This window comes from Macrobrachium rosenbergii, chromosome 2, assembly GCF_040412425.1.
Source record: "Macrobrachium rosenbergii isolate ZJJX-2024 chromosome 2, ASM4041242v1, whole genome shotgun sequence".
NCBI lineage: Eukaryota > Metazoa > Arthropoda > Malacostraca > Decapoda > Palaemonidae > Macrobrachium > Macrobrachium rosenbergii.
Genome location: NC_089742.1, coordinates 30,539,007 through 30,562,517, shown reverse-complemented (window position 1 = coordinate 30,562,517; position 23,511 = coordinate 30,539,007). Strand labels below are relative to the sequence as shown.

General features: G+C 34.8%; 2 protein-coding genes across 3 annotated transcripts; one reads left to right on the top strand and one right to left on the bottom strand.

Annotated features, from left to right (window-relative positions):
- Window positions 1-440: 440 nt before the first annotated feature.
- Window positions 441-17,695, bottom strand: Cog1 (conserved oligomeric Golgi complex subunit 1). Its single transcript, XM_067113865.1, has 20 exons — window positions 17,591-17,695; window positions 14,885-15,025; window positions 13,800-13,970; window positions 13,066-13,240; window positions 12,164-12,277; window positions 11,388-11,589; window positions 10,406-10,544; window positions 10,153-10,268; window positions 9,464-9,555; window positions 9,142-9,308; window positions 8,727-8,842; window positions 8,103-8,210; window positions 7,442-7,571; window positions 6,181-6,400; window positions 5,562-5,753; window positions 5,222-5,376; window positions 4,668-4,827; window positions 4,087-4,209; window positions 3,308-3,559; window positions 441-876 (listed from the first exon to the last, which is right to left on the bottom strand). The coding sequence occupies exons 2-20, from the start codon at window positions 15,007-15,009 to the stop codon at window positions 748-750; spliced, it is 2,886 nt and encodes a 961-aa protein (XP_066969966.1). The 5' UTR covers window positions 15,010-15,025; window positions 17,591-17,695; the 3' UTR covers window positions 441-747.
- A 1,454-nt stretch (window positions 17,696-19,149) lies between these two features.
- On the top strand, window positions 19,150-23,511 carry Ho (Heme oxygenase). 2 transcript variants are annotated; one of them, XM_067113891.1, is made up of 5 exons: window positions 19,150-19,236; window positions 20,306-20,409; window positions 20,702-20,850; window positions 21,073-21,285; window positions 22,331-23,511. In XM_067113891.1, exons 2-5 carry the CDS (start codon window positions 20,307-20,309, stop codon window positions 22,613-22,615), a joined length of 750 nt encoding a protein of 249 aa, XP_066969992.1. In that variant the 5' UTR covers window positions 19,150-19,236; window position 20,306; the 3' UTR covers window positions 22,616-23,511. The 2 variants fall into 2 exon arrangements, with proteins under 2 accessions (XP_066969992.1, XP_066969988.1); XM_067113887.1 differs by having other exon boundaries at window positions 19,151-19,236; window positions 20,299-20,409.

Genomic DNA, 23,511 nt, shown 5'->3' with positions numbered 1-23,511 from the left:
AAACACAGCCACAACCCTTTCAGCCATATATCTTATACAAGGTTTAAAAGGATGGATCACTCAAAGCACTATCTACCCCATCCCACATAAATAAAAGTGAGGAAGGGGAAAATAAGAGGTACCTAGAATGCAAAAGAACTATGAACCTCCTCTCAACATTACGGCGGTTACAGAAACCAGGGAAAACAGAATAATAACCGAGAAAACTTCATACTCACTGAGCCATGGGATCACAAGACTATAGATCTTCACAGAAAGTGTGACGTAATACCCACAGGGTGGATGCCTGAGAGAATGACAGTCCCCTACGAGAAAATAATGGTAATGCCCCTTAAATTCCTTCAAGCCCCCTAAAAGACACACAGCATATGTTAGTCATTACTCAAGTACAGTACTTCCACAGTTAGTTCTTACATTAAACAGGATCTAAAATGGACATATCATTACTATCTCTTTATTAAACATGTCAAAATTACTATCAACAAATACTGTACAGCACATACATAAAACATTAACAGAATTATACCTATCTCCTCAAAAATCAATATAATTTTATGGTCAGAACTTCTAACAAAAACAAATAACTCACATTCCTTCTCAATAAACTAAATAGACAACTGTCTGTGCATCACTATAATACTGTACTGTCCTCACAGCTACATGTGCAAGAGATGCAATGACCCAAACACCTGTTAGAACTCCATGAAAAAGATAAATGTCCAAATATATTACATCATGAAAACTGGGCTAAGACGATGACGAGGACCCTCCAAACCAAGAGGAGCTCATTGCGGAGAATAAAGACGCTGCGCTGCGAGAGGCTGACATGGCTGCCGATGACATCTCCCTGCGTACAGAGGTTGGACTGCTCTGGCCCTTGAGAGTAAAATAGAAGATATTAGGAAAAAGTAATCTAAATTAATAATATTTCACAAATAAATTATGTCATACTTAGATATATAATCGAATTATTAACCATAAATGGATTCTTCTGAAGTATGAAAGGCTATATTCAGACAACCTACGTGACAGATTCTTGATGAACCAAAACTTTTATAAGAAATATGAATTCTGGATGTCATATTCGTACGACGATGTGCCGACTTGCAATAAATTCAAAAAGGTATGTTTGAGCTTAATCAAGTAAGTTTTTAGAAAACTTTAGAAATCAGAAATATTTCAAGTTCCATGAAGATGATGCATAACTAAATCCATTAAGGTAACTTGCTTGCTTAGCTGGTTTTTAGTTCCAAAGAGCTTTAAATGACAGAGTGCGCATTATTTACCCTACAATTTACTGATAATATGAATACAAACAATATTCCCTAGAAAAATTATCTGCAAGAGGTTTGAATTTGAGCTTGAAATTTGGAGAACAAAAATGTTTCCAATGGCTCGATAAATCAAACAAAGATTAAATACAGTACAGTAATACTAATCACTTGTCAAATATAGGAAAAACTATCATAAGCCTTTAGTTTCCTCAGAACAAAACTATAAGCTTGAAATTAGAAGTCTCATAATAAATGCCTAAAGGAAACAAAATTTGACTATCATAAGAAGACCCCCACTCAGACATACTGCTGATTATCATTAATAACCAATTTATTCAGACGAATGAGGTACGGTTCTAAACTTGACTAGGGCTAACTCGGCGAGGCTTTCGAGACTAAACTACTAATGGTGATTCTATACATGACATCATTTCAAAAAGTATCATATATCAAAATAAGGGTCGAGTATCAAAGACCCATGAGAAGAATGTCTATGTAATATTCTGTTAAAAACACTGGGAACAGCTATTACCATGCCAAAATGAAAACTCGGCACTTCACTGGATGCTAACAATTATTCATGCATTGGAAACTTTAACCCTTCAAGAAAGTAAGGTCAACATTTAACAAATACAAGAAATTTCTCCTAATCAAGGCTTAAAAAGACCAGAAGACTATTAATATTTCATAAATAATTCTTGTAACATTTGGGGTTTTAACATTTTTCAGGAGTGAGCAGACTGGCCACATGCAATACTGTACTTTTGTGTCACAAGTGGTAAAGTACTGTAACTTTAGTTACATAATTAAAAGGCAAATAGAGAAAAATAATACTTCACTTGACTGGCCAGACTGTTGCTTGATATCAAGAGTAAAAATGAAAAAAAGGACAATTTCATGACACCTCAAGCCATACTTTTTTCACTTATTCTTGACATAGTATGCATAAAGCTATAAATTACAATGAAAAGACCTAATTATGTATAGAAAATGGGAAAACTTTCTGTCTACAGTCGTGTAAAATTAATGTGTCTACCGAGGTATAATAACGCAGTACTTGAAATGTCTACACTTCATGTACCACTTTCTTAACTTCAAGAACATTTTTCCCATTTTCAGAAAGTATTCTTATTTGCTAAATTAGATTTAATTAAGAGAGCACATTAACGACAAAATATATCATCTAACACTTTCTGGGGCAGGAATGTTAAGATGAAAGCATTATCTACAACTGCCTACAGAAGAAAAGTTATTAAAATACTATTAAAAACTATTTATTGAAAGACAAAGGGAGGGGGGAGAGAAGGGGGGTTAGTTAACAAAGTATACTCTTCAAGCATTAAAAATCATGTTAGACAGATTAACACTTCAATAAAACTTAAGGTTAGTTTAAAATTATACTATAATGTGATTTGGATACTAGGGTAGAATTAAACTTCCCAAAATTATTTGTTCATCAAAAGAACATTCTTATCACAGCTACTACATTTGAATGCTGACTAAAAAACTGGGCAACTGTTTCAAGGAATAACTTAAGATAGAAATTACAATTTATGCACTTCTATTTCTTGCTATAAACAAATCAAGCACAGTATTAAAACCAGAGTACAGTGGTACAGTATAAGTAATGTATGGTACAGTATACTGTATTTTCAAACTGAAAAAATGAATACTGTTTCTTGTAATCTCCAACCACCATACCCTATCAAAACCTGACCTTTTATCAATAATGCAAAACCACTAAGGATGTCATTAGTCCACACATATTAGTTTTGTTAAGCTTAGAAACAAACCTCATACTTATTTTGACCCAACAAATACACTCAGAATTCCTATGATACACTATTCTCAAGCTGCAAAACAAGAAATAAACCATCACTTACAGAATATCTCAAGGAAGGGCTGATAGAGACCAATCAAGCAAAGACTAACATTACAGTATCTAATATAACACTCATTACATTCAATCCTATATTACATGTATAGAAAGTAATGTACAATAGCATAGATTAGAAATCACTACAAATCTTTACCTTAGAAGAAATTATTTTAGATGGAGCATGATCTGCAACTGACGAGGATATGCTTAGGGTCGGGGTAGACATTGAGGATGGGATTGCTGGTCTTGATGTTGACACAGGTAGTGGAACATTCGAAAACCTGGGAATTTCGACAGGCAGAATGATAGGAAGGGCATTGTTGGCAGATGCAGAGGTCGAAGACGATGACTGGACACGACCTGAGACCACCTGACGATCTCGGGAAAAGACAGTGCCAAATATCACCTGTAGGAAAATTATTTCCCATTTTAACAGTCTGCAGATGTTAGGGCTGGCTATATAGAATTTTTTTTATAGGGCTGGAATTTTTTGAAATTATTATTAACAAAAATAACAATCTTCTCTACTAGCTTTACTTGCTCTAAGCATTATATGATGTCTAATTTCTTTTGCTGAACTTGTCCAGCAACTAAAATAGCAACATTTGCTTTGTTTAGCATCAATTTTTCTGCTATAATGATTTACAAAAATATGTATCTTTTTCTCAAATAATTGTCTTAAAGTTCAAAACAACATTCCTTCTCATTTAAACAAAATAAATATGAATGTACCATTTAAGTACTTTGGCTTTCCTGAAATACTTCCATTTTACATAAACTTTCACTAGAAAAAGTCAGAAGCATGGGATCCATGACTAGCCAAAGAAGCTATTAGACATCCATCTGAAATTGTTAATAACCTTAGGTTGGAATTTACAGCACATGTAAAAAAAATTTTTTTACTTTTGTTTACAAACATATTCAGCTTCAAACCTGTACTCTATAGGCTGCCAATTTGACCCTTGTTGTTATGTGAGGAGAGAAGACATCCAAGTCGAAAGGATCAACCTGCCGCTCCAAGTCCTGAATCATGGTTGTCACACGAGCAGTAACATCCTACAAAAAAAGCAGATCATTTATTGTGCATCACTTCTATACCAATAAAACACACAAGTATGTATAAAAATGTACAAAAACCCCAATGTATTAACAAACAAAAAATTCAATTTGTATCTAGAAGTACAAAAAATTAAATTCATAATTAAACTTATAAACAATTTGCCTCATATCTGAAGTAGTAAAATACACAGCAAAGCAAAGAAAAAGCAATTGACAAATACACATTACTAACAAATATACATTACAGTATAGGCAATATACAAACACTGCAGTAATAAAAAATATTGTAATACATGTATAACAGAAATGCTTACCACATAAAGTATGAGGGAAAGACGAAAATAATTATAACACTTACTGAAGGACATTACAATGTAGACATAAGATGGAAAACATGCAAGGAAATATCAGAAGCATGCAGATCTGGACTTACAGTGGTTTAATTATCTACAAACCTTATTCTCCCTTGGTAGAAGGACCGACTGCACAAAACGCAAGTCAAAAATAAGCTGCAGTGCAAGGGTCTGATTAATTTCCTTTGCTTCACCCAAGGAGCTTTCATAAGCGGAGGTCACTGCTTCACACACACCTGTGACTAACTCTGATTGAGCATTCCTGGAACACATGAACAAAAAGAAGAAAATAAAGTTTTATCTAAAGTACAAAGTACACACTTCACTTTTCTTGTAAATGTTCAAGCCCACAGAGTAGAATTATTGAAAAGTGATTATCATATAGTAGTCTGTAAATAAATAAATTAAATAAAGTACACTGAGACTTGACACTGAAAAACTTCATTTAGCTTTAGCATATCCTATTCTTTCTTCAACACCATCTACAACATGAAGATGGAACAAACACTATCTACATCATTGCTTACTCACTTGTAAAATGTTCCATCCACCAAGCACCAATTTAAACAGGTACTTCCTTATCAATATAAAAGTATTTCTGGGCAAAAAATAATTCCCTATCGGGAATCACAGCAACATAAAACTCCATTAATAACCTTGTTATTGTATGAGCAGCCACACAGTTAACAGAGGAGCAAAGATGGGCAAGTGCTTGAGATAGGACAGGTGTTGGATGGGCTGGCACATAAATGGAAGATTTGACAATGTTTCCTCCTTCTCCTTCCTCTTCTATAGTGACACTCTCCCAAGTCTGTGTGGTCAGAAGATTTATAAATGACCAAAAGCATGTTGACAATTTGTTTCCAAATGTTTTACAGAATACAAAGAAGAGATATAAATACCTTGCAGTTAAAACTGACTGGTTCTACGACAGAATAACCAACACAGCTTCACAAGAAAATGGTTATAATTTTGCAAAGTTACTGCTGATATTACCGGAAAGGAGGATATAATAGCCTCCACTGCTCCCCGTGAGAGTTCAGACATTAGGCAACCCTTCAGTTCTGCATTCAGAGTATCTGTCAAAGATCCCAAGAACAGACCAAAGAGACGACTGCTGGTGTTCTGTAGCTCCAGATGAACCTTCGACCAAGATTCAGATTCAACCCTTGAACCCAGAGACACTCGCTGCAGGAAAACAAAAAGCAATGCATGACTCAGCTCATACATAGCCTCCAAGGGCCATTAGTCTCCTTTTGAACTTACATTTATAATGAATTACAGTACTCTGATTTCATTCTCAGAAATCAGTTTCCAAACTGAATAATTTCATGTGATTTTACTGCTTCACTTCAATAAAATCTCCATAAACTAATACAACTGCTTCCAGAAACCTCGATTAATTTTGAATTACCCACATATAAATCTATCAATTTACAGCTTGGTACATACCTTTATACCCAAGGCCTTTAACTAGAATCACTATATCTAAATCAATTAAATGAGATAACCAATCAATTTGAGGAAATAAATGTAGTAATAATTTCACATTCATTTCATTACCAAAAATACAAATTCTGATAAAGAATGCTCTAACAGCAAACACATAAATTACCCTGGCAACATCCGGATTTGTCAAATTAGCTGCAGAGGCACAGATCTGCATCTGGGGGCAAACATTTGGTAAAGCCTGACATATGCGGCCCACGACAACCAAAATGGTTGAGGCTGGAGAATGAGTCGCAGTCCATATATCCTCATCCCACTCTTGATGCCTCTCTGGTGCCGGCACTGACTGATACTGTTTGGCCAATTTTTCTAGTTCTAACACAAGCCTGAAAAAGATGAGAAATCGTTAAAATTTTTTCTTTTTGCAAATACTCATGGAGGTGTACAGTACTTCTTATAATGTGCCTTCTGTACAATGCTCCAGGAGTACTAATGGTGCTTTAGAGTCCCTTCAGCCATAGCTGCATTGCTTTCTACATTAATATTTTTACTGGTTCCTTTGTTCTGTTCTTATATAGTCATTCAATCTTTTTAACTTTATCATGTGCCAAATTATAAACCCCCTTTAACAAGAGATCTTTAAAGGTTCATTTTATAATAATAATAAGGAAATTTAAGAAATATTATTATTATTATTATTATTATTATTATTATTATTATTATTATTATTATTATTATTAGTTAAATAAGACCACTTAGTTACAGTCCTTGAGCTTGCATAAAGGACTTTTCCCTAAATGAGAGGTGAAGATTATAGCAAAGTAAAACTAAAGAAGTTGGACAGCTAAGTAAGGAGAATCTCATGGAAACAGAATGATGAAAAGTATATGGCAAAAATCAACAAATCTGGGAGCCACAAGGAACCTGCAAAGACCATTTAGCAGTATCCACAGTACAGTATTTCACAAGTGGAAACCATCTCCATATTTGAGATCTCAATACATAATCAGCTACTTTAAATCAACTGTGCAACCACATACGAAAGTACAGACACCACCCTAAATACAAACTAGTTATGTTCTGGTTGGCCATTTGTATACTTAATACTTTGTGAGTTGGTTACTACTCTTTATCCTACTTAAGTACAGTACAGTATGATACCAAATCAATAAGTATTGTGTTTTTTCATCCCAGAACACAATACATGTAAAGTACTGTTTGTACAGAATAGGTGAGCAAAACAAAATTTAAACTTACTGGGTGGGAGAGGGGAACACTTTGAACACAACTTTAATTTGCAATCCCGTTTGTTTGTATCTTTGAATGTTTGTAAGTTGAATGTTCATAAGTAGGGTGGTGCCTGTATTTGAATTCATCCACAAACACTGACCAACTCCACTTTAAAACTCACAGAGAAACAAACTTACTCGACAAATGTAGAGCAACTGGCATCTTGAAGAAAACTCAGCAGAGAACTGTAGTCTTCTGCAGCATTTCGTTCTTGGTCAGCTGATGGCGTTTCCTTCTCAAACTGATAGGCAAACTCTTTTGGAGATCCTATATGGTCAATAAGATATATGAGATCAACAAGATTACATGGAATATCATCAGATATAAATAAAAAGTAAAATAATTAACAAGCAAACTTGTTATTTATCTTTCGAAGACATCTCTTCTACTGACTCAACAAACTAACAATTATATAAAGTAAAAGTACACAAGCACCATCTACAGTGTGCCCATCAAGGCACACTTTAACCAGGACCCCACCTGCTGGGAGGGTTGCAATCCAAAACTAGCTTATACTGTACGTATAAAAAAAGATTAACTTTTTATTTCTATACACGAATTTTCCTCTGTAAAGTAATATTGTACCACTTTTTCTGCCAACAAGCTCTAGTATTGAAAAAAATCTAAAATTACATTGTAAAAATTTCATTTACTATAAAACCTGATCATGAACTGATGGCTTGGCTGAGCTTAATGCCTGATATTACATATTAAGTTAAAATGCCTTAATGATGAAAATGCTATCAATATAAATACAGAAATCTAAAAATAAACAGAAAATCTGGGAAAACAACTCACCACCACTGAAATTAGCTACATCTTGCATCAAAGCTGTTAATCTGGAATTCAGAGCACGGCAAATGGTTTGCAGACGACTCGTGTAACCCCGCGTCTTGTAATACAAACCTGAAGGGAATAAAATTCCTTGGTAACAAATTACGAGAGAGAGAGAGAGAGAGAGAGAGAGAGAGAGAGAGAGAGAGAGAGAGAGAGAGAGAGAGAGAGAGAGAGAGAGTGTGTGTGTGTGTGTGATTTAATGAGACCACATAATCTCATGCCTCCACTCTTACAAGGATCCCCCAGAAGATTTGTTTGAAAAGAGAAAATCAGAATGAGATAAGGTAAAGAAATTCAACAGCTAGGTGGGAAGGGATCAAAATACAAAGCTAAAAAGTACTCACGCTGAGGAATGATGGAACAGTGTAAGTACTAATCCTTACAGGGTGAAGTTCAACTTGCATTTCCAGGGTATTAAGATAAAATAACAAGATAAAAATTCTGTTTCATTTTATTTTAAAATGTCCAATATCTTGACTAAAGATTCAGATTTCATAAGGACTAAGACATTCACACATAGGTACACAAATATTACACTAGAATTTACGCCATATAATATCAATAACCCAATACAATAATACAAACCTCCAGCCTGTGAAACAGTTCGTGAGGAAGCTGAAGTCCAACCAACACGCTCTGGTAAATCCCCCGCAGATTCGCTCCAAACAAAACTGCTGATGTCACCTTCATCTTGCGCAATTCTAGTGAAGAATAACCAGAGAGAGGTGAAATGTGACTTGGGATAATCATATGCAGGGTTTGAAAAATTACAGTGCATCTTTAAAAAATCCGAATGCTATGTAAGAATCAGTCTGTAAGCCAAGAAAACTGATCTTTTACCAAAGATTACTGAAAGCACCAAAATTAATGCAAGCACCACATTTCTGCCTCTATATTGTTGTAATCTGAAAATAATACTTCTGAAATCAGATCAAGGGTCTTACATACTGCCCTTGGGAAATTTCACCTGAAAAATCTTATTTTTATTTTAATAGCTTACTTTGGGTCAGCAGCAATATCTGAGGCTAGCTTAGTGACCATCTGGATAATAGCTTCTTTCATAGATGACAGCTGGGATGAAATGACTTGTCTGGCCCTTTCTGTGACCTGGTTTCTCACCAATGAGTCCCATGGATCTAATTTATCACCATACAAAGTCCCAGTAATCTAGAGAAACATAAAAATGTTAGTAACTTTTTTTATATCATAATCTTTACGACAATGAATTATTTATGTAAACAATACAAGAACATATATTCAACTATGGTATATTAATTATACCCTACACTGCTGCTTGTCTTGACCCTATTCTGAAGACCTACCTTATTCCACTGGGACCACTCTATCTTTTCCTCACAAATTTCCCAAACACTGCTTCTAATCATGGCCAAGGCTTTCACACTGGTTGTGAATGCTGTAAAAAAAAAAATCAAACCTTGAAAACCTCTAAAATTAGTAACTGAATTGCTGACAGAAAGAAGAACCAAGTTTAAAGGCTGTCACTACATATGAATAGGCTGAACATTTCTAACATCTGATGACAGGAAACCAAATCATCATCAATTCTGCCAGTAAACTACCGTGCAATTTCAAACACAACATAACTCTTTAAAAGTAATTTATATTTTCCATAGGTACATGAACCAAAGCCTTTGAAGTGGAGAATATCTTTCATGCACAGCTGAATGGTTGAATGAATGTAGTTACAAGGTTAGCCATATGGTGGTGTGAGTGAGTGAGGGATAGCCACTCCTGCTAGCATCTAGGCATCACTTTATCTTTTTGCCTCAGGAACTGAGCAGGGTGGAAGAGGTGGGATATACAGTACATTAAACGGCTTCGGCTTGTATACTATGAAAAGCACAAAGTACTCTTAGACATGTTATTTGTTTTTATAAGAATACAAAGTGACACCTTTTCAATGTAACCCCTCTCAAAGAAATGTCTAATGCAAATTTTTTACCCAAAAACACTTAGCCTTTAATGTATAACAAAACCAATAATTACTTACACAATAAAGTACACAAGCTTTGTGAGACTTCTCCAAGAACAGAATTCAACCATGAAATGACTTGTGTCTTCACAAACTGATTACCAAGTGCCTCAGTGCTCCCATGTACAACCGGTCTGCAAAATACCATCATGTTCTACACTGTCTTTGCAGAAAAGAAAGTAGGGTTTTGTGCATGTTTCGCATCCAATACCATAAGAACATATACACAATGAGCAACAATAATAACATAATGAAAACTTCCATAAATTACCTGAACTGCCTTATACTTTGTGGGAGAAAAGACAGAGTAAGAGATGATTCTTGAAGGAGAGAAACAGGTGAAGAGTCATCCCCTTCATACTGCACTATCTCCTGCAATCGTCGTTCAAGCAAACTCTTTCCATTCTCTTCTGCAAAAGGAAAATAAATACAAATAATTCAATAATAAAAGAAAACAAAAACAAAAAAATGCAGCAGTGTAGTACTGCTTCTCAAATTCTCAAGTCATTATCACTAGTTACACACAAATAACGGATAAGGCTACCAAATGAAAAATATTTATAATCTAATGCCCTATGACACCACTCAGCAACAGCCACCTGTAGGTCAAAGACTTACAGCAAATTACACAAGAGCTTTGAAGTAAACAATGAGTACTTGAAACCTGTTAAAATCATCCCACTATTGGAAGCTTTGGACTTTTAAAATCTCAACAACAAGGAAGACAAAAGTTTGAGAGAAGTTTTAGAAAAAGGTGATCAAGTAACTACTATCGAGGTCTTAAAAAATATTACTAAATATATATTACTAATGTTATTTGTACTACTAAAAATATATTACTTCTGTTATTATTATTATTATCATATATTAGTTTCATGAGACCTGAGAATCATTTCTATATTCTCACAGACCTCACCAACAAGTAGAGGCAAAGACTGAAAAAAATAATAGTTAAAGACATGGAACAGTAAAGTATAAAGAGACTCTTGAGAACAGATGACAGAGGAATTTTAGTACCATCTACAATCCCTCATGCAAGACACACTCTGGGTGGTACCCCTTTAAAAGGTGTACGGGTAAAAATGAAGATGTACTATTCTGCACTGACAGACACAATAAGAAAGCTAGGTCTTCAAAGTACAATGAAAACAAAATCATAAATAACACTCAAAAAAATTACAGTATATCAAAACTCATCACTCTACAGAGATACATGTAATCCTTGGTTAGAACTTACTTCTATATCTGCTTACCTGCAAAGATAGCATAGATGATATTCAAAGAAGCGACAAACAGTGTCACGAACTGCGAAATCTGAGCTTTGGCTATGGCAGATGGTTTGGGTGTCACCACTGCCAAGAGCGACGAATGACGCAGCTGGAGGACACGGGAAAGAAGCTCTTTGGAGCTGCAACCTTCTACCAACATGATTGATACCATGGCATCTAATACTGCCTGTAAGAGAGAAAACATTCCTATGCACCAAAAATTCAAAAAGAATAAAACACAGAGCCATACTGCAATACTGGAATCTAGCAATAATAATAAGTTTTAACAGATACCTTTAGTTAAATTTTTCTTTAGATAAACTCTAAGAGGACTTTTCCAATATTTGTGAAGTGATAAAGAAAAAGGTTTGACTTATCAAAGATGGGTAAGGAAACCATAACATAGCCACTGCAAGACTTAAATTCACTCATATATACAGTAAATGAAGTGCTTATGTTCCTACACATTCAAGGTCAAAATGGCCCTATTACTAAACAGTCCCAAATTCCTATCAACATACCAAATAGGTTACAACGGTTTATTTGATACTACTGTTCCATCAATGTCTTACATATCATAACTATGTCTTACATATCTATAACTATATAGATTAGCAATCATTATCAGTCAAATTTACTCTATAGTAACAGCAACAGTACCAATGTAAAATTTAATCAATATATTCACACTTACATAGAACCAGCAACTGCAAGTTACAGATTGTGACAAACATCTATAACAAACGGTGCATGACACAAACCTGGATATCATCTACTTCTGTACTGATCACATTGGAGCATCCCCTCACAATAGTTGACCTGAACTGGGTAATACTTGCCCACTGGCGTTCAATGACTGGAAACCAGGAAGTTACCTAGAAAGAAAAAATTGCCCACTGGCGTTCAATGACTGGAAACCAGGAAGTTACCTAGAAAGAAAAAATAGTAATCACTTTTGGAAAAATTGAGCACAATATCTATTCTCTGCTCTGTTGATGCATCTAGAAAGAGTGCTTCAACTTGTATATGCTGTCTCAGTCAGCTTTCAAGCAGTATGCTTCTCATGTTCACTAAAGAGAATAAACAGTCCTTAAATGACCTTGAACTAAGTACAATGCAGAGAACAGCAACTATATGCAAACTATGTACAATGCATTTTGCTATATCTGTCATCAAGCAACTTCCAATATATTAAATATTCTCAAAAGCTAGTATATATATTTTATTTGTAAATTATGCATGACAAATGGATAGCTTTCACTTGTTATGGGTAGCTTTCACTTGTTACAATGATTTATTACTGCTGTGTTCATTAGTTAGGCACATGGAAAACAAGAATTTGTTTTTAAGTATGGAACTTTAGATGTGCACAAAATTTCATTAAGATACGGTTACATACTGCAAAGATAACCAAACTACAAAGAAATTAGAAGCTTCACATGGGACCCATCATTTATTGTTTGTACAGTTCATTAATGTTCTGATGCCCATTCATACATTACTGTATTTATCTTAAAATCATACTACTGTATGATTTGGAACCCAGTTGAGGAATTGATGACTTATGCAAGACACCAGAAAAAGAGTCTTTTTTAATGTATGTAAAATAATTAGAAAAATGGCTCACAGGCACTTAAGAAAAGATGAAGGCCAATATATTTACCTTGGCAGCATTGGGTGACAGCTGCAGAGCAGTGTGTGTATGATGGGCAAGTAAGAGTAACTGAGTAGCTTGCAGGTACTGACCATGTTCTGTTAGACTCCACAGAGTTTCTGGGATTGTTACCAACAATTTCACCTGAACAGCTAAGGAGTAATGGGTTCCAGATGTAGACGACCTGTAATATTAAATATTTATGTATACAGTAGTTCATATCTTAGGTGGCTCAGATTGATTATGAGTAGTGAGATTTTATTCAATGTGCAATATTGTATAGCATGAAAATAAGTTTCTACTTTAGCCTATAATTAATTAACAAATCTTTTTAACATAATTTTCCTTATAATTCATAAAAAAAGTAATATATAGGACTTCTTTTAGCCACAAACGGACTAAAATTTAATGGCAAAGGCACTTTTGTCCACACACACTTGTATTTTTCCAAGGATGCAAATTTATGGGCCTAAAAACACACAAGAATTTTTAAAACTTCTACTTTTTCTATGGAAAAAAATCTGCAGCATGACAGCATATTTCTTGTTTCTTAACATCTGACATATGTCAACACAGACCTAACCTTTAGAATTTAAAATTCAGTTAAGGAACTGCAATCATAAATTTTAGAAGACGACTGTCCAAGCTTTGAGACCCCAAATTACTATAGTTATGATCCATACACAGAGAAAAGTAATAAATTAATACATTAACAAAACCCGCAAAAAAACCAAAATACTCACCGATCATTACCGATGGCCGGAAGGCTCTTCGTCTTAAATCCAATGAGTCCACGCTGCTGAAGACTCTCACAAAGACCTTCCATCGTTTGTATATTTTTACATATTGCATTTGCACTTTCTTGCATTTCTGCTATGGTATCAGCTGCTTCTATTAGGTCTCGATACCTCTCTCTGATAAAAGAAGAGGAATTCAGAAGTAATCTTCTAATGTTCAAGCACTAAACATGCTTAGAGCCCTAATCAAAGTATGGTTATTAAATACATCTACTGTAGTTATGTAGTTATTAAATACATCTCGTATGCCACTCTTATATTTGTTTTCAAGCATTCTAACCTATTCATGATACTGTATTATACTTGAAGTAACGAAATGATTAAAATTTTAGGCTATATGCAAGATTCTTTTACCTTCAATTTCTCACCTTTATCAATAGATTCATTCCTGTGATGTTGTTTATAACCATACATCCATGAATTTTATACACATTGTAAAAATATTCTGTGTACACTATGGTTGTTTGCTAATATATCAAGATTTGAAAATTATACTATACGCAATTTAAAATCATACAATAACTTTGCAAAAGCATTCAGAATTCTGACTTGAGTAAAAATGAAATGAAGCAGCCATAAATAATGGTTAATACCCTGCCCTGGTAATGACTAACTTAGCCATAATCTTTCATAAATAAGTCAAGGTTATCCAATTTTCCAGTGGATCTTAAATTCCATCCAAGATGTGCCAACTGACTAAATATTATAATTCTCCAACTTGTAGCTGTTTATAAATGCAGATCAACACTAAGCTTAACTAGGACGCATGGATGAAAGAATGAATGAATATACTAAAGGACCAAAACACAATACATCCCCTCCTTAACATCATTGGACAAGTGGGTAAACAGCACAAGATAATTGAAATATTATGACTGCATAGCAAGAAAAATGCTGAATTCATTTCATTACATAGTTTTAGGGAAATAATAATGGAATGTCTTCAATAAACTTTGTGTCAGAACAGGGAATAAGCTGAGATGATGATATAAACATACTAACTACCCTAAAACATTGAAACTCTTACATACCCAACCATAATTCTGAGGTCTTCTTTTTTTCGTTCAATGTCATTTCTGGTTTTTGTTAATATCTCCTGAACCTGGGTCACAGTGTTGTTTTCAAAAAGGATTGTCACTTCATCATCATGAGACATCCTGAAATAATCTGATCTGAAAACAGACAGAGCACATAAAATATTAAAGAATGACTTAAATTGCTAAAAAAAACCTAATATGTTTTGTATAAAAATCATACACATTAAAGGTAAATCTATTTATTAATGAAGAAAGATTAGAAAAATCTAATCAAGTTATTTCTGGTTTGTTAACCAATATTGTTTCAGGCCTGCTGTGCCGGTGTTTGTCTCAGGACGACTAACTCACACTCTTAACCGTGAAGTTCCTTTTCTGTCAAAAAGCTATTTTTTTCCACAAATCAATAAAATTATAAAAACTTCTGCAACCATTCAATGGTATTTAGAAACCTTCCCACACAGATCTGTTAAAATTCTTTGCAATAAACTTAAAAAGCTACACTTTTAGACAACAGCAGCCTAGACTAGACTGTGATTTTTCCTTCTTCTTGTGCATAGGCCAACTAGCTTGACGTGAAAAAGAAATAGGGATTGGGAAAAAGTCGGGCATAAACCTACAGAAAACCAATGAAGGAAGAGAATTCCAAGGTTTAGGCATCAAAAATGACATTTAATATTTACATTTTGGAACCCTGAGCTCCTCTTACGAATCATCTGTCATGCTTCACATACAGGACTGTATCAACCACAACATGGTCATTTTCCTTAGTAGACTTTCTACGAGGAATATGCAACATTCAAATTAACAGACAAGACAAGGTTATTTCTCCAATAGGACTAAGCCCAAGTTACCCGTTTACCCTACTAAATCGTTCAATACCCCCTAACTTCTTCTTACACCTTTTTTGGAGTACCCATGGCTAGGCCTAAAAAATAACATGTCTTAGGGACACTACTGTACTTACTTTTAGTCCACTGGCTATCAAAACAATCTACTGGCTACCTAAACCAATATTAACTATTTTGATTGGCCCTCCTCACTTCAGTAAGCTTAAAGTAGCCATGTTTTGTATAATTAACACAAGTGTCTGTGACACCATTTGGGCCACCTAGTTAATCTGAATTCAGGACGATTAGGCCTTATTATTTTCGGCTGTGAACCCGTTGGGCTGTCACAACTTTAGGCCGTATGAAGTTTAGGCCGTAAGACATGGCGGAAGCTCCTTGGGACAATGTGTTTAGTACTAGCCCCTCGGAGATCAAAGTATTATATACACCCATATCGGCCGTTTGCCAGTTTGGATGTTATGGCCTAAATGACTTGCGGCCGAAACGACCAGGACCCTTTAATCTCAGCTTTCACTGTACCCTTGGTTTTTCACTGACTCTGGTCTGAGTGGGTTTACTTAATGATACCGTTGCGCACATATCACTTTGTTCTGACTAGTCGTATTTCATTCTGAGCTGCCAATCTAACTATTCAGCCTATTACCCTGCAACAGGCCTAAAAACAATCATCTTAGCAATGTAGCATATGGAAGTCTTTTTTTCTTCCTTGTGTTGTTTGTTAATGGTGATTGTATACATTTCTCCTCAGGTTAAAAAATGATCAGCTTGGCCCAACATTCTTTCCAGGAAATTCATTCGTCTTCAGTCACATTGTTCATTATTATGATATCCGAACTTTCAACACCATTGCTAGCAGTGGGTTTGGGTTTGCCTAAATATAATACTTGTGCTAGGTCAAGTTAGGTTAGGTCTGATGCTGAGGTATAACGGGGCTAGGCTACGCCCATTCTATATGGGTCACTACCTACTTAAAAGCAGATCGGAGACACATTTCAACACTGATGCATCATAACCTATTTTTCCTTTAGCCAGACCTATCCTGGAGGAGTTCGGGTCGTTTCGACCATAAGCCATTAAGGCCGTGGGCACGTTTACGTGCAGAATGGGTGCCATGTTTAGTACCAGCCCCTTGGGGATGTACGTAAAACATAAAATAATGATGGTAAATACCATAAACATAAGGTTAAATGCCATAAACACAATGTCTTACATTGTTTTGGATGTTACGGCCTAAATGACTTATGGCAGTAACGACCAGGACTGTCCTAGAGCACCGTAAGCTCACCCGACTGGAGGGTCAAGGAAGCGAAATCCTCAGAACGATGAGGAGCTTCTACCTAGGCCTATTAGCTTGTAGGCCTAGGGTTCATTATCAACAGGTCAGCCTAGGCCTATGCTGCAATGCAATGAGCAAAGCCACAACTCTTTCCATAAAAATGCAAGAATTTCCTTGCTACTGAAATCTGACAGTTGTATGGTTTGTTTTGGTTGTGTATTCTAGACTACATAAGCCTATTTTACTTCGCATAGGCCTAGCCTAGGCTAGGTTTATTTATCTTCCTCAAATTAGGCCTACACGTTTATCTACATTGGTCAGCCTAACTTAACATTAAGGAGCTATGAAGATCTAGATTATAAGCCTATTTAGCCTACATTTTAAATTCATATAAGCCTATGTGGCTAGCGTACAGGCTTAGGCCTATAGGCTAACCTCGTATAGGCCTAGTCTAGGCCTATATTACTCTCAGCCTTCCCGCTACCTATATTACGGCGTCAGCAAATAAAACATATGAGAATTACCAACAGCGACAAATAAATGCTAGGCAATAAAATATAAACGGGGATTACTCACAGGTAAACGACAACGTTAAATCCCTTATAAAAAATTTTTACACTTTTTGACAGTTCTCCGCCTGACACCTAATTCTATGCGGTGTCATAAATCGTTAGTCTCCCACAGGTAAATAGACGTTATTTTTAAGCGATTTCTTTTGATTTACACTATTATAATCACTAAGGTAACGTTAATGAATTGTAGCCTTACTTCTGATATGTTATTCATTAGTTATTTAGTTTTCAATGATTATTACTTGCTATCCTGTTCTACCCGGTTTCCTGAATTACCAATCTTATGCCAAGTAATAACATTTAGTATGCATATGTATGTATGTATATGTATATATATATATATATATATATATATATATATATATATATATTGATTTGTAGTTTGTTTCCTCATCTATCCGAAAATAGTTTCCTGCACTATAAGGTAGAATATTACAATTTGCTGTGGTGGCACCGCTGATCTATTATGTTGTTGTTGTTGTTGTTCTTTATGTGTCCTGAATGCTAATGTGGGATCTTTCTCCATGGGTACCCTATAACACATATGCGACACTTGCAGAGTGTATTATGTAAAATATTTGAATAATAAGTGCATCCGGTATTCTGAATCTCCCCAAAATCCACCTCATGATTTTCAGGTGTCATCATGAGCCCATTCATATATGTAATATATTTAGATATATTTCTGTGCAGTTTGAATGTGTTTTGATGTGTTCACTATTTCCAACACCTATTTCCTCTCAATCTGATATGTTCGCTTAATAAAATGCGCCATAATTTTCCAAACGTTTCAATAAGCAGCTTCAAATTCTTTCGCATTTTTTATTCTTTACTTTGCCCTTCATTTTCTCTTTATCTTTACAACATCATTTTACTTCATAATCTGTTGCTTTAGTGAGCGTGAAAATGGAAAGATTCATTCTCAAAAACTGAGTTAATCAGTAAGCCTTCAACATATATATTCGAAGTACGCTTGCATGCATGTTTTGCAAAATATTCATTAAAAATTCTGTGCATGCTTGTAACAGCAAAAATGAGCCGGAGAATTATGTTTCTCAAAACTAAAACTAAATGCAAAGTTCAAGGGCATAACATTTAATGAGACCATAAATACATTCATTTTGCGTTGTATGAATGATATATATTGAATATATACAGTATATAATTGTCACATGGTTTTGTGAAAATTAAAAAAAAAAACCATGCTGTTCAAGAGTTGAAGGTCCTAACAGGGAACCTCTGATTATTATAAAGACCAAAAAGTGGCAAACATTTAAACTTTCCCAGTTAGTTCCGGGATTCGTTAAAGAAATCACTGTCATGAAATCAGCTGATTTTGATAAACAAGAGTGCCATAGAAAAGCGCATTCTACTAGATTCTTGGGGCGTTCTCTACTGCTAATATTTCACAATCCAATAGTTTAGCGGCAAATGAGGGAAAACTTGCGTATGAATCAGCAATTAAAAATTTTTTTAATGAAGCATAATTATATATTTATTGAATTTTAGTATTATTTTAGGATTTATTGCATTTTTTAGGCATTAAATCTCCAAAAAAATAAATCTGTCTTACGGCGTGTTCTGATCAACCCCTGTGATTTCATAACAAGCAGAACCTTTGCTGTGACTAAGCAGTATCCTACTTTAAAGGTAAATCTTATTCTGTGCCAACATAATTAGGACGTAGATCGAAATTACTCCGGCATGACACCCAATTTTTTATTCAGTCCAGAGGTCTCTCTGCCACCCCATGACTCTTAGAACTTGTTTAGCATAACCTGACAGATTTTACCATGCAAGCTACCTTAGCGCTTTCTTAATTACTTAACATGGCTTGACTTAAGCAACAGTAATAAAAGCCTGGCTGATTTCTGACATTTATTTCACGCAAATACCATGTAGTGATAAATTCTCACCTCGCCAGGACCGTGAACCATTATATCCTATTTTATGACTACTCATCTTAGTTACTTTACCGTAGCCTATTTTTCGACTACACTGTTGGGTAAATCATTAGCTTTTGCCAATTTCGTGACCAAGGTGAAGCTAAAATAGGTTTCGTTAATAGAAAAAAAGATTAGTTGAGCATAGAATCTCAAGCAATGATGAAACACTAAAAAATACAAGAGGCAAAAAGTGAAATTAATGTTTAGGAAATGTCTGCATGAAAGGAAAGGAATTCCACTCATAAGGGATATTGTACTTACTGACCTAACCTCACATACGATGCAGTGTCCTACAAAACCATGGATGGGTCCTAACCTTGAAAGAAAACAGATCAAGTGCAACTAAAAAGAGATAGATCGCATCCTAACCTCACATGGGCTAAGATGCAGCATCTTACCTGACCATGGGATTTTGCCCCTTCTGGGCATCCCAACACAGGATGCAGTCACGTACCTATCCAGCCCCCCCCCCCTCCCTTTTTTAACGTTCTGTACAATTAATCTTAAGCATGGAAATGGGAATTCGAAAAGTCGATGTTTGTCATAATGACAATGGTTGTTCTAGCCAATCTGTTATTGATAGTTCTTTACCAGGGAAAAAGTTCAGGTATTATTACACTATGTATGCTAAGATGAGATTAGTTTGTAAGAATAAAAAATCCAGTTCAGTCATAAAAACAAAATCATCATCAAAATCAAGAGTGGTATCATATCATATAATACTGTGTAATTTTACCAGTTTACCTTCAAGCTACATTTTCCTCAGTTTTCAGAATGAGTAACGATGCAGAAGTTCCGTTCACCAAAAAGATGCGGATTGTCACCAGAGAAATTCACAATGTTAGTGATGCCCTGATTAATGCCAAGCTTGGAATTGGTAAGTTTCAGGGTGAATATATAAAATACAAGATACTACTGTATATAGGAAAAGTATTATTATGTTTAATGTATGAATAATTTATTGTGCTTGTGGTGTTTCATTTTGAAGGTATTCATCAACTATCACTGTAAATGTTACTGTACCTAAAACATGTTGATCGTCAAACTTGAAGAGTAATTTAATTTCCATACAAGTTTTGCCAGTGAACCTGTCTGTTACATTTCTCAGTGAAATGAAAGATTTGTAGAACTTCTGTACTTCCTTCTAAAACTGGTCTCTACCCAAACAGCAATGTCAGAAAATCGTGTATGGGCTGAGGGATTGCTGGTGTTCTATGAGATATTCCGATACCTAGAAGGAGCTATGGACCGTTACTCTCACACATTAATTGGCGAATTAGATGTTCCTGGTATGCGACGTGCCGAAGCTTTTGAAAAGGTAAGCTTCTCTTCAACTGGCTGTAGTACTGCAGTTTGCACTTTTTTTGTTTTTATTTTTTTTATCAGACATGGTAGAAATGACTCGTGAAAGATATCTGCAATTTGAAGCATTAGATCAGTTTTGTAGCCAACTATTGTATTTTTCATATCAAGTTAATGATACTTGCTGACCATGAAAGGAAAATATTATTAGCTTCACATTGTGTTTCCTCTATCTCAGGACCTGACATACTACATGGGCAGTGACTGGAAGAAGAACTATTCTCCACGAGAAAGTGTGTGTGAGTACTTGAAGCATTTAGAGACAATCGAAAAGGAAAACCCCTATTATCTGACTGCTTACATATATCATCTGTACATGGGACTCCTCTCAGGAGGGCAAATTTTGCGTCGAAAGAAAACTCTGATGGAAAAGCTGAAGTTTTCACGAAAGGTAAAAATATTGTGTTCTTGTACAGTAGTCAGTTGCACTGAATTATGTTCTGCAATGTTGTATTCTCATACTGTCTGATTTTATGCTATACTTTCCTAAATACAGAAGTTATTGTAACAAAAAAGAAACTAGTAGAACTTTTATATCTGGAATTTTGCTGTAGGTGAATTTTGTTATGTACAGTATTTTAATTTATGGTAGTTACTATAAAGAAAACTAACACTTAATTGCACAGTGGTTCATTTCCAGCAGATTTGTGAAAAAATCTTTCGTTAGTATCTCTTGACTTTTTTTTATTTATTAATTACAAAGAAGAAATGTGTAAAGAATATTACTCTCATGAACAGTAGGACGCAAAGTTATCTCACTTTTAAATGGAGCTAAATTACTGCTGTATTTTGTGTGCATTGGTGTGTAGGAATAGTAAAGGAGTTGAATTCCTGAAAGGTCATTGTATTGCTGGAGTTGACAGATTGCTGAAATTATAGTCTGATGAAATAATAAATTATTTGTAGGTCAATTCAAGATCGTTAATTGCAGCATGGCTAATTTATAGGAAAGGGAATGAAATTTATGCTTTAAATTTTTTATAGGCAATCTGCTATCAGGACTGTCATACAGTACCATGCAAGTTAGTCTTAAAAACTGCTAAATTTTCATCACATAAATACCTTTAGCCATTGCAATACACTCAAAATATCTATAATTTTAAATATAGGATTATCAGGACTGTCATACAGTACCATGCAAGTTAGTCTTAAAAACTGCTAAATTTTCATCACATAAATACCTTTAGCCATTGCAATACACTCAAAATATCTATAATTTTAAATATAGGAGATATCCTATATTTAAAATTATAGATATTTTGAGTGTATTGCAATGGCTAAAGGTATTTATGATGAAAATTTAGCAGTTTTTCTTTGCATGGTACTGTATGACAGTCCTGTCAGGCAACATAACTTAAACACTTATGCTGCTATGCTTATACTATTCATGCAACATGTTCCCTTAACATATATACTAGACTATGCTTTCATTTCAGGAAAAAACTGAAGGCATGGCAGTCACCGAGATAACAGAGGGAACCATAGCATCCGTAAAGAAAAGGATTAATGAAGCCATGAATAAGATAGCGGAAGAAATGGATGAGGAATCTCGTCAGAGGCTCCTGGAAGAGAGCAAGATGGTCTTTATCCTTAACAACAAGATCGTTCATTCAGTGCAGGGTGCAGGGGCAGTCGTAGCAATCAAGCTGCTGAAACTGGGTGTCTGCGGACTCTTTTTTGCTCTTTTGTATAGATATATTAAGAAGTTTACCTTAGGTTAAGGCGGAGGTTATAGCCTTCCAAGGCTGTGATATCTAATTTAGGGAAAGAGAAAGTATTCCAGTTGATAGGTTTGGAGGAAAGGTTTGAGTCTGTCGATCACCGTAAGTTTTATTGTAAATACTGTAGAATACTGTAAATATTTTTAGGGAGCAAGTAAAAAGAAATTATTTGAAAGACATTCTTTTCTCTGTATATACTGTACAGTACTCTATAATTGCATCAATGATGTGCACTGATTTATATTCTGCCTAATGGTTGTCACCTTTATAGAAGACCATTAAGAGGTCAGCTTGTTGTTTAATGATTAATTTTTAGTATTGTACGCTCAAAGTTTATCTGCTCTGCTAGAAGCATAGTGGTTTATTTTTCTTAGGTGGCTTAATCATTTTTTAAACATATTTTCTAATACTAATGGTAGATATTTAAGAACGCTTTTAATTTATTTTTTCATTTTAAATGCAATGAAAAGGTTCAAGAATCTCCGTTCTGTGCTGATATATGTGAGAATTTTTAATGTTGTGGTCCAAGTTACCTTTATTAAGTTTTCAAGATGCTGAAATAATTGTTTGATTGTGTTCAGATCACTGTTTTATGATGGTGTGAATCAGACGATTTAACTGTAAAATTATTGCCGCCCTATGAATTTTTTGTTTCATATATTACTATGAAATGGGACCTTTTGTATCACTTCCTGTTTTACTGGATTATTATTTGAATTAATAGCAGCATTATTCTAAGCGTAATGCATATGACTGACTGAGAGTCTTAAATTTTGTACTATTTTTCAGTTAGAATTACAAATGTGTACTGTGGATACATATGGTTTGCATGCAATTGCAGTGTTGTTGGACACCTTAACCTTCATTTTTCATTTCAAATTATATTGAGAAGTCCA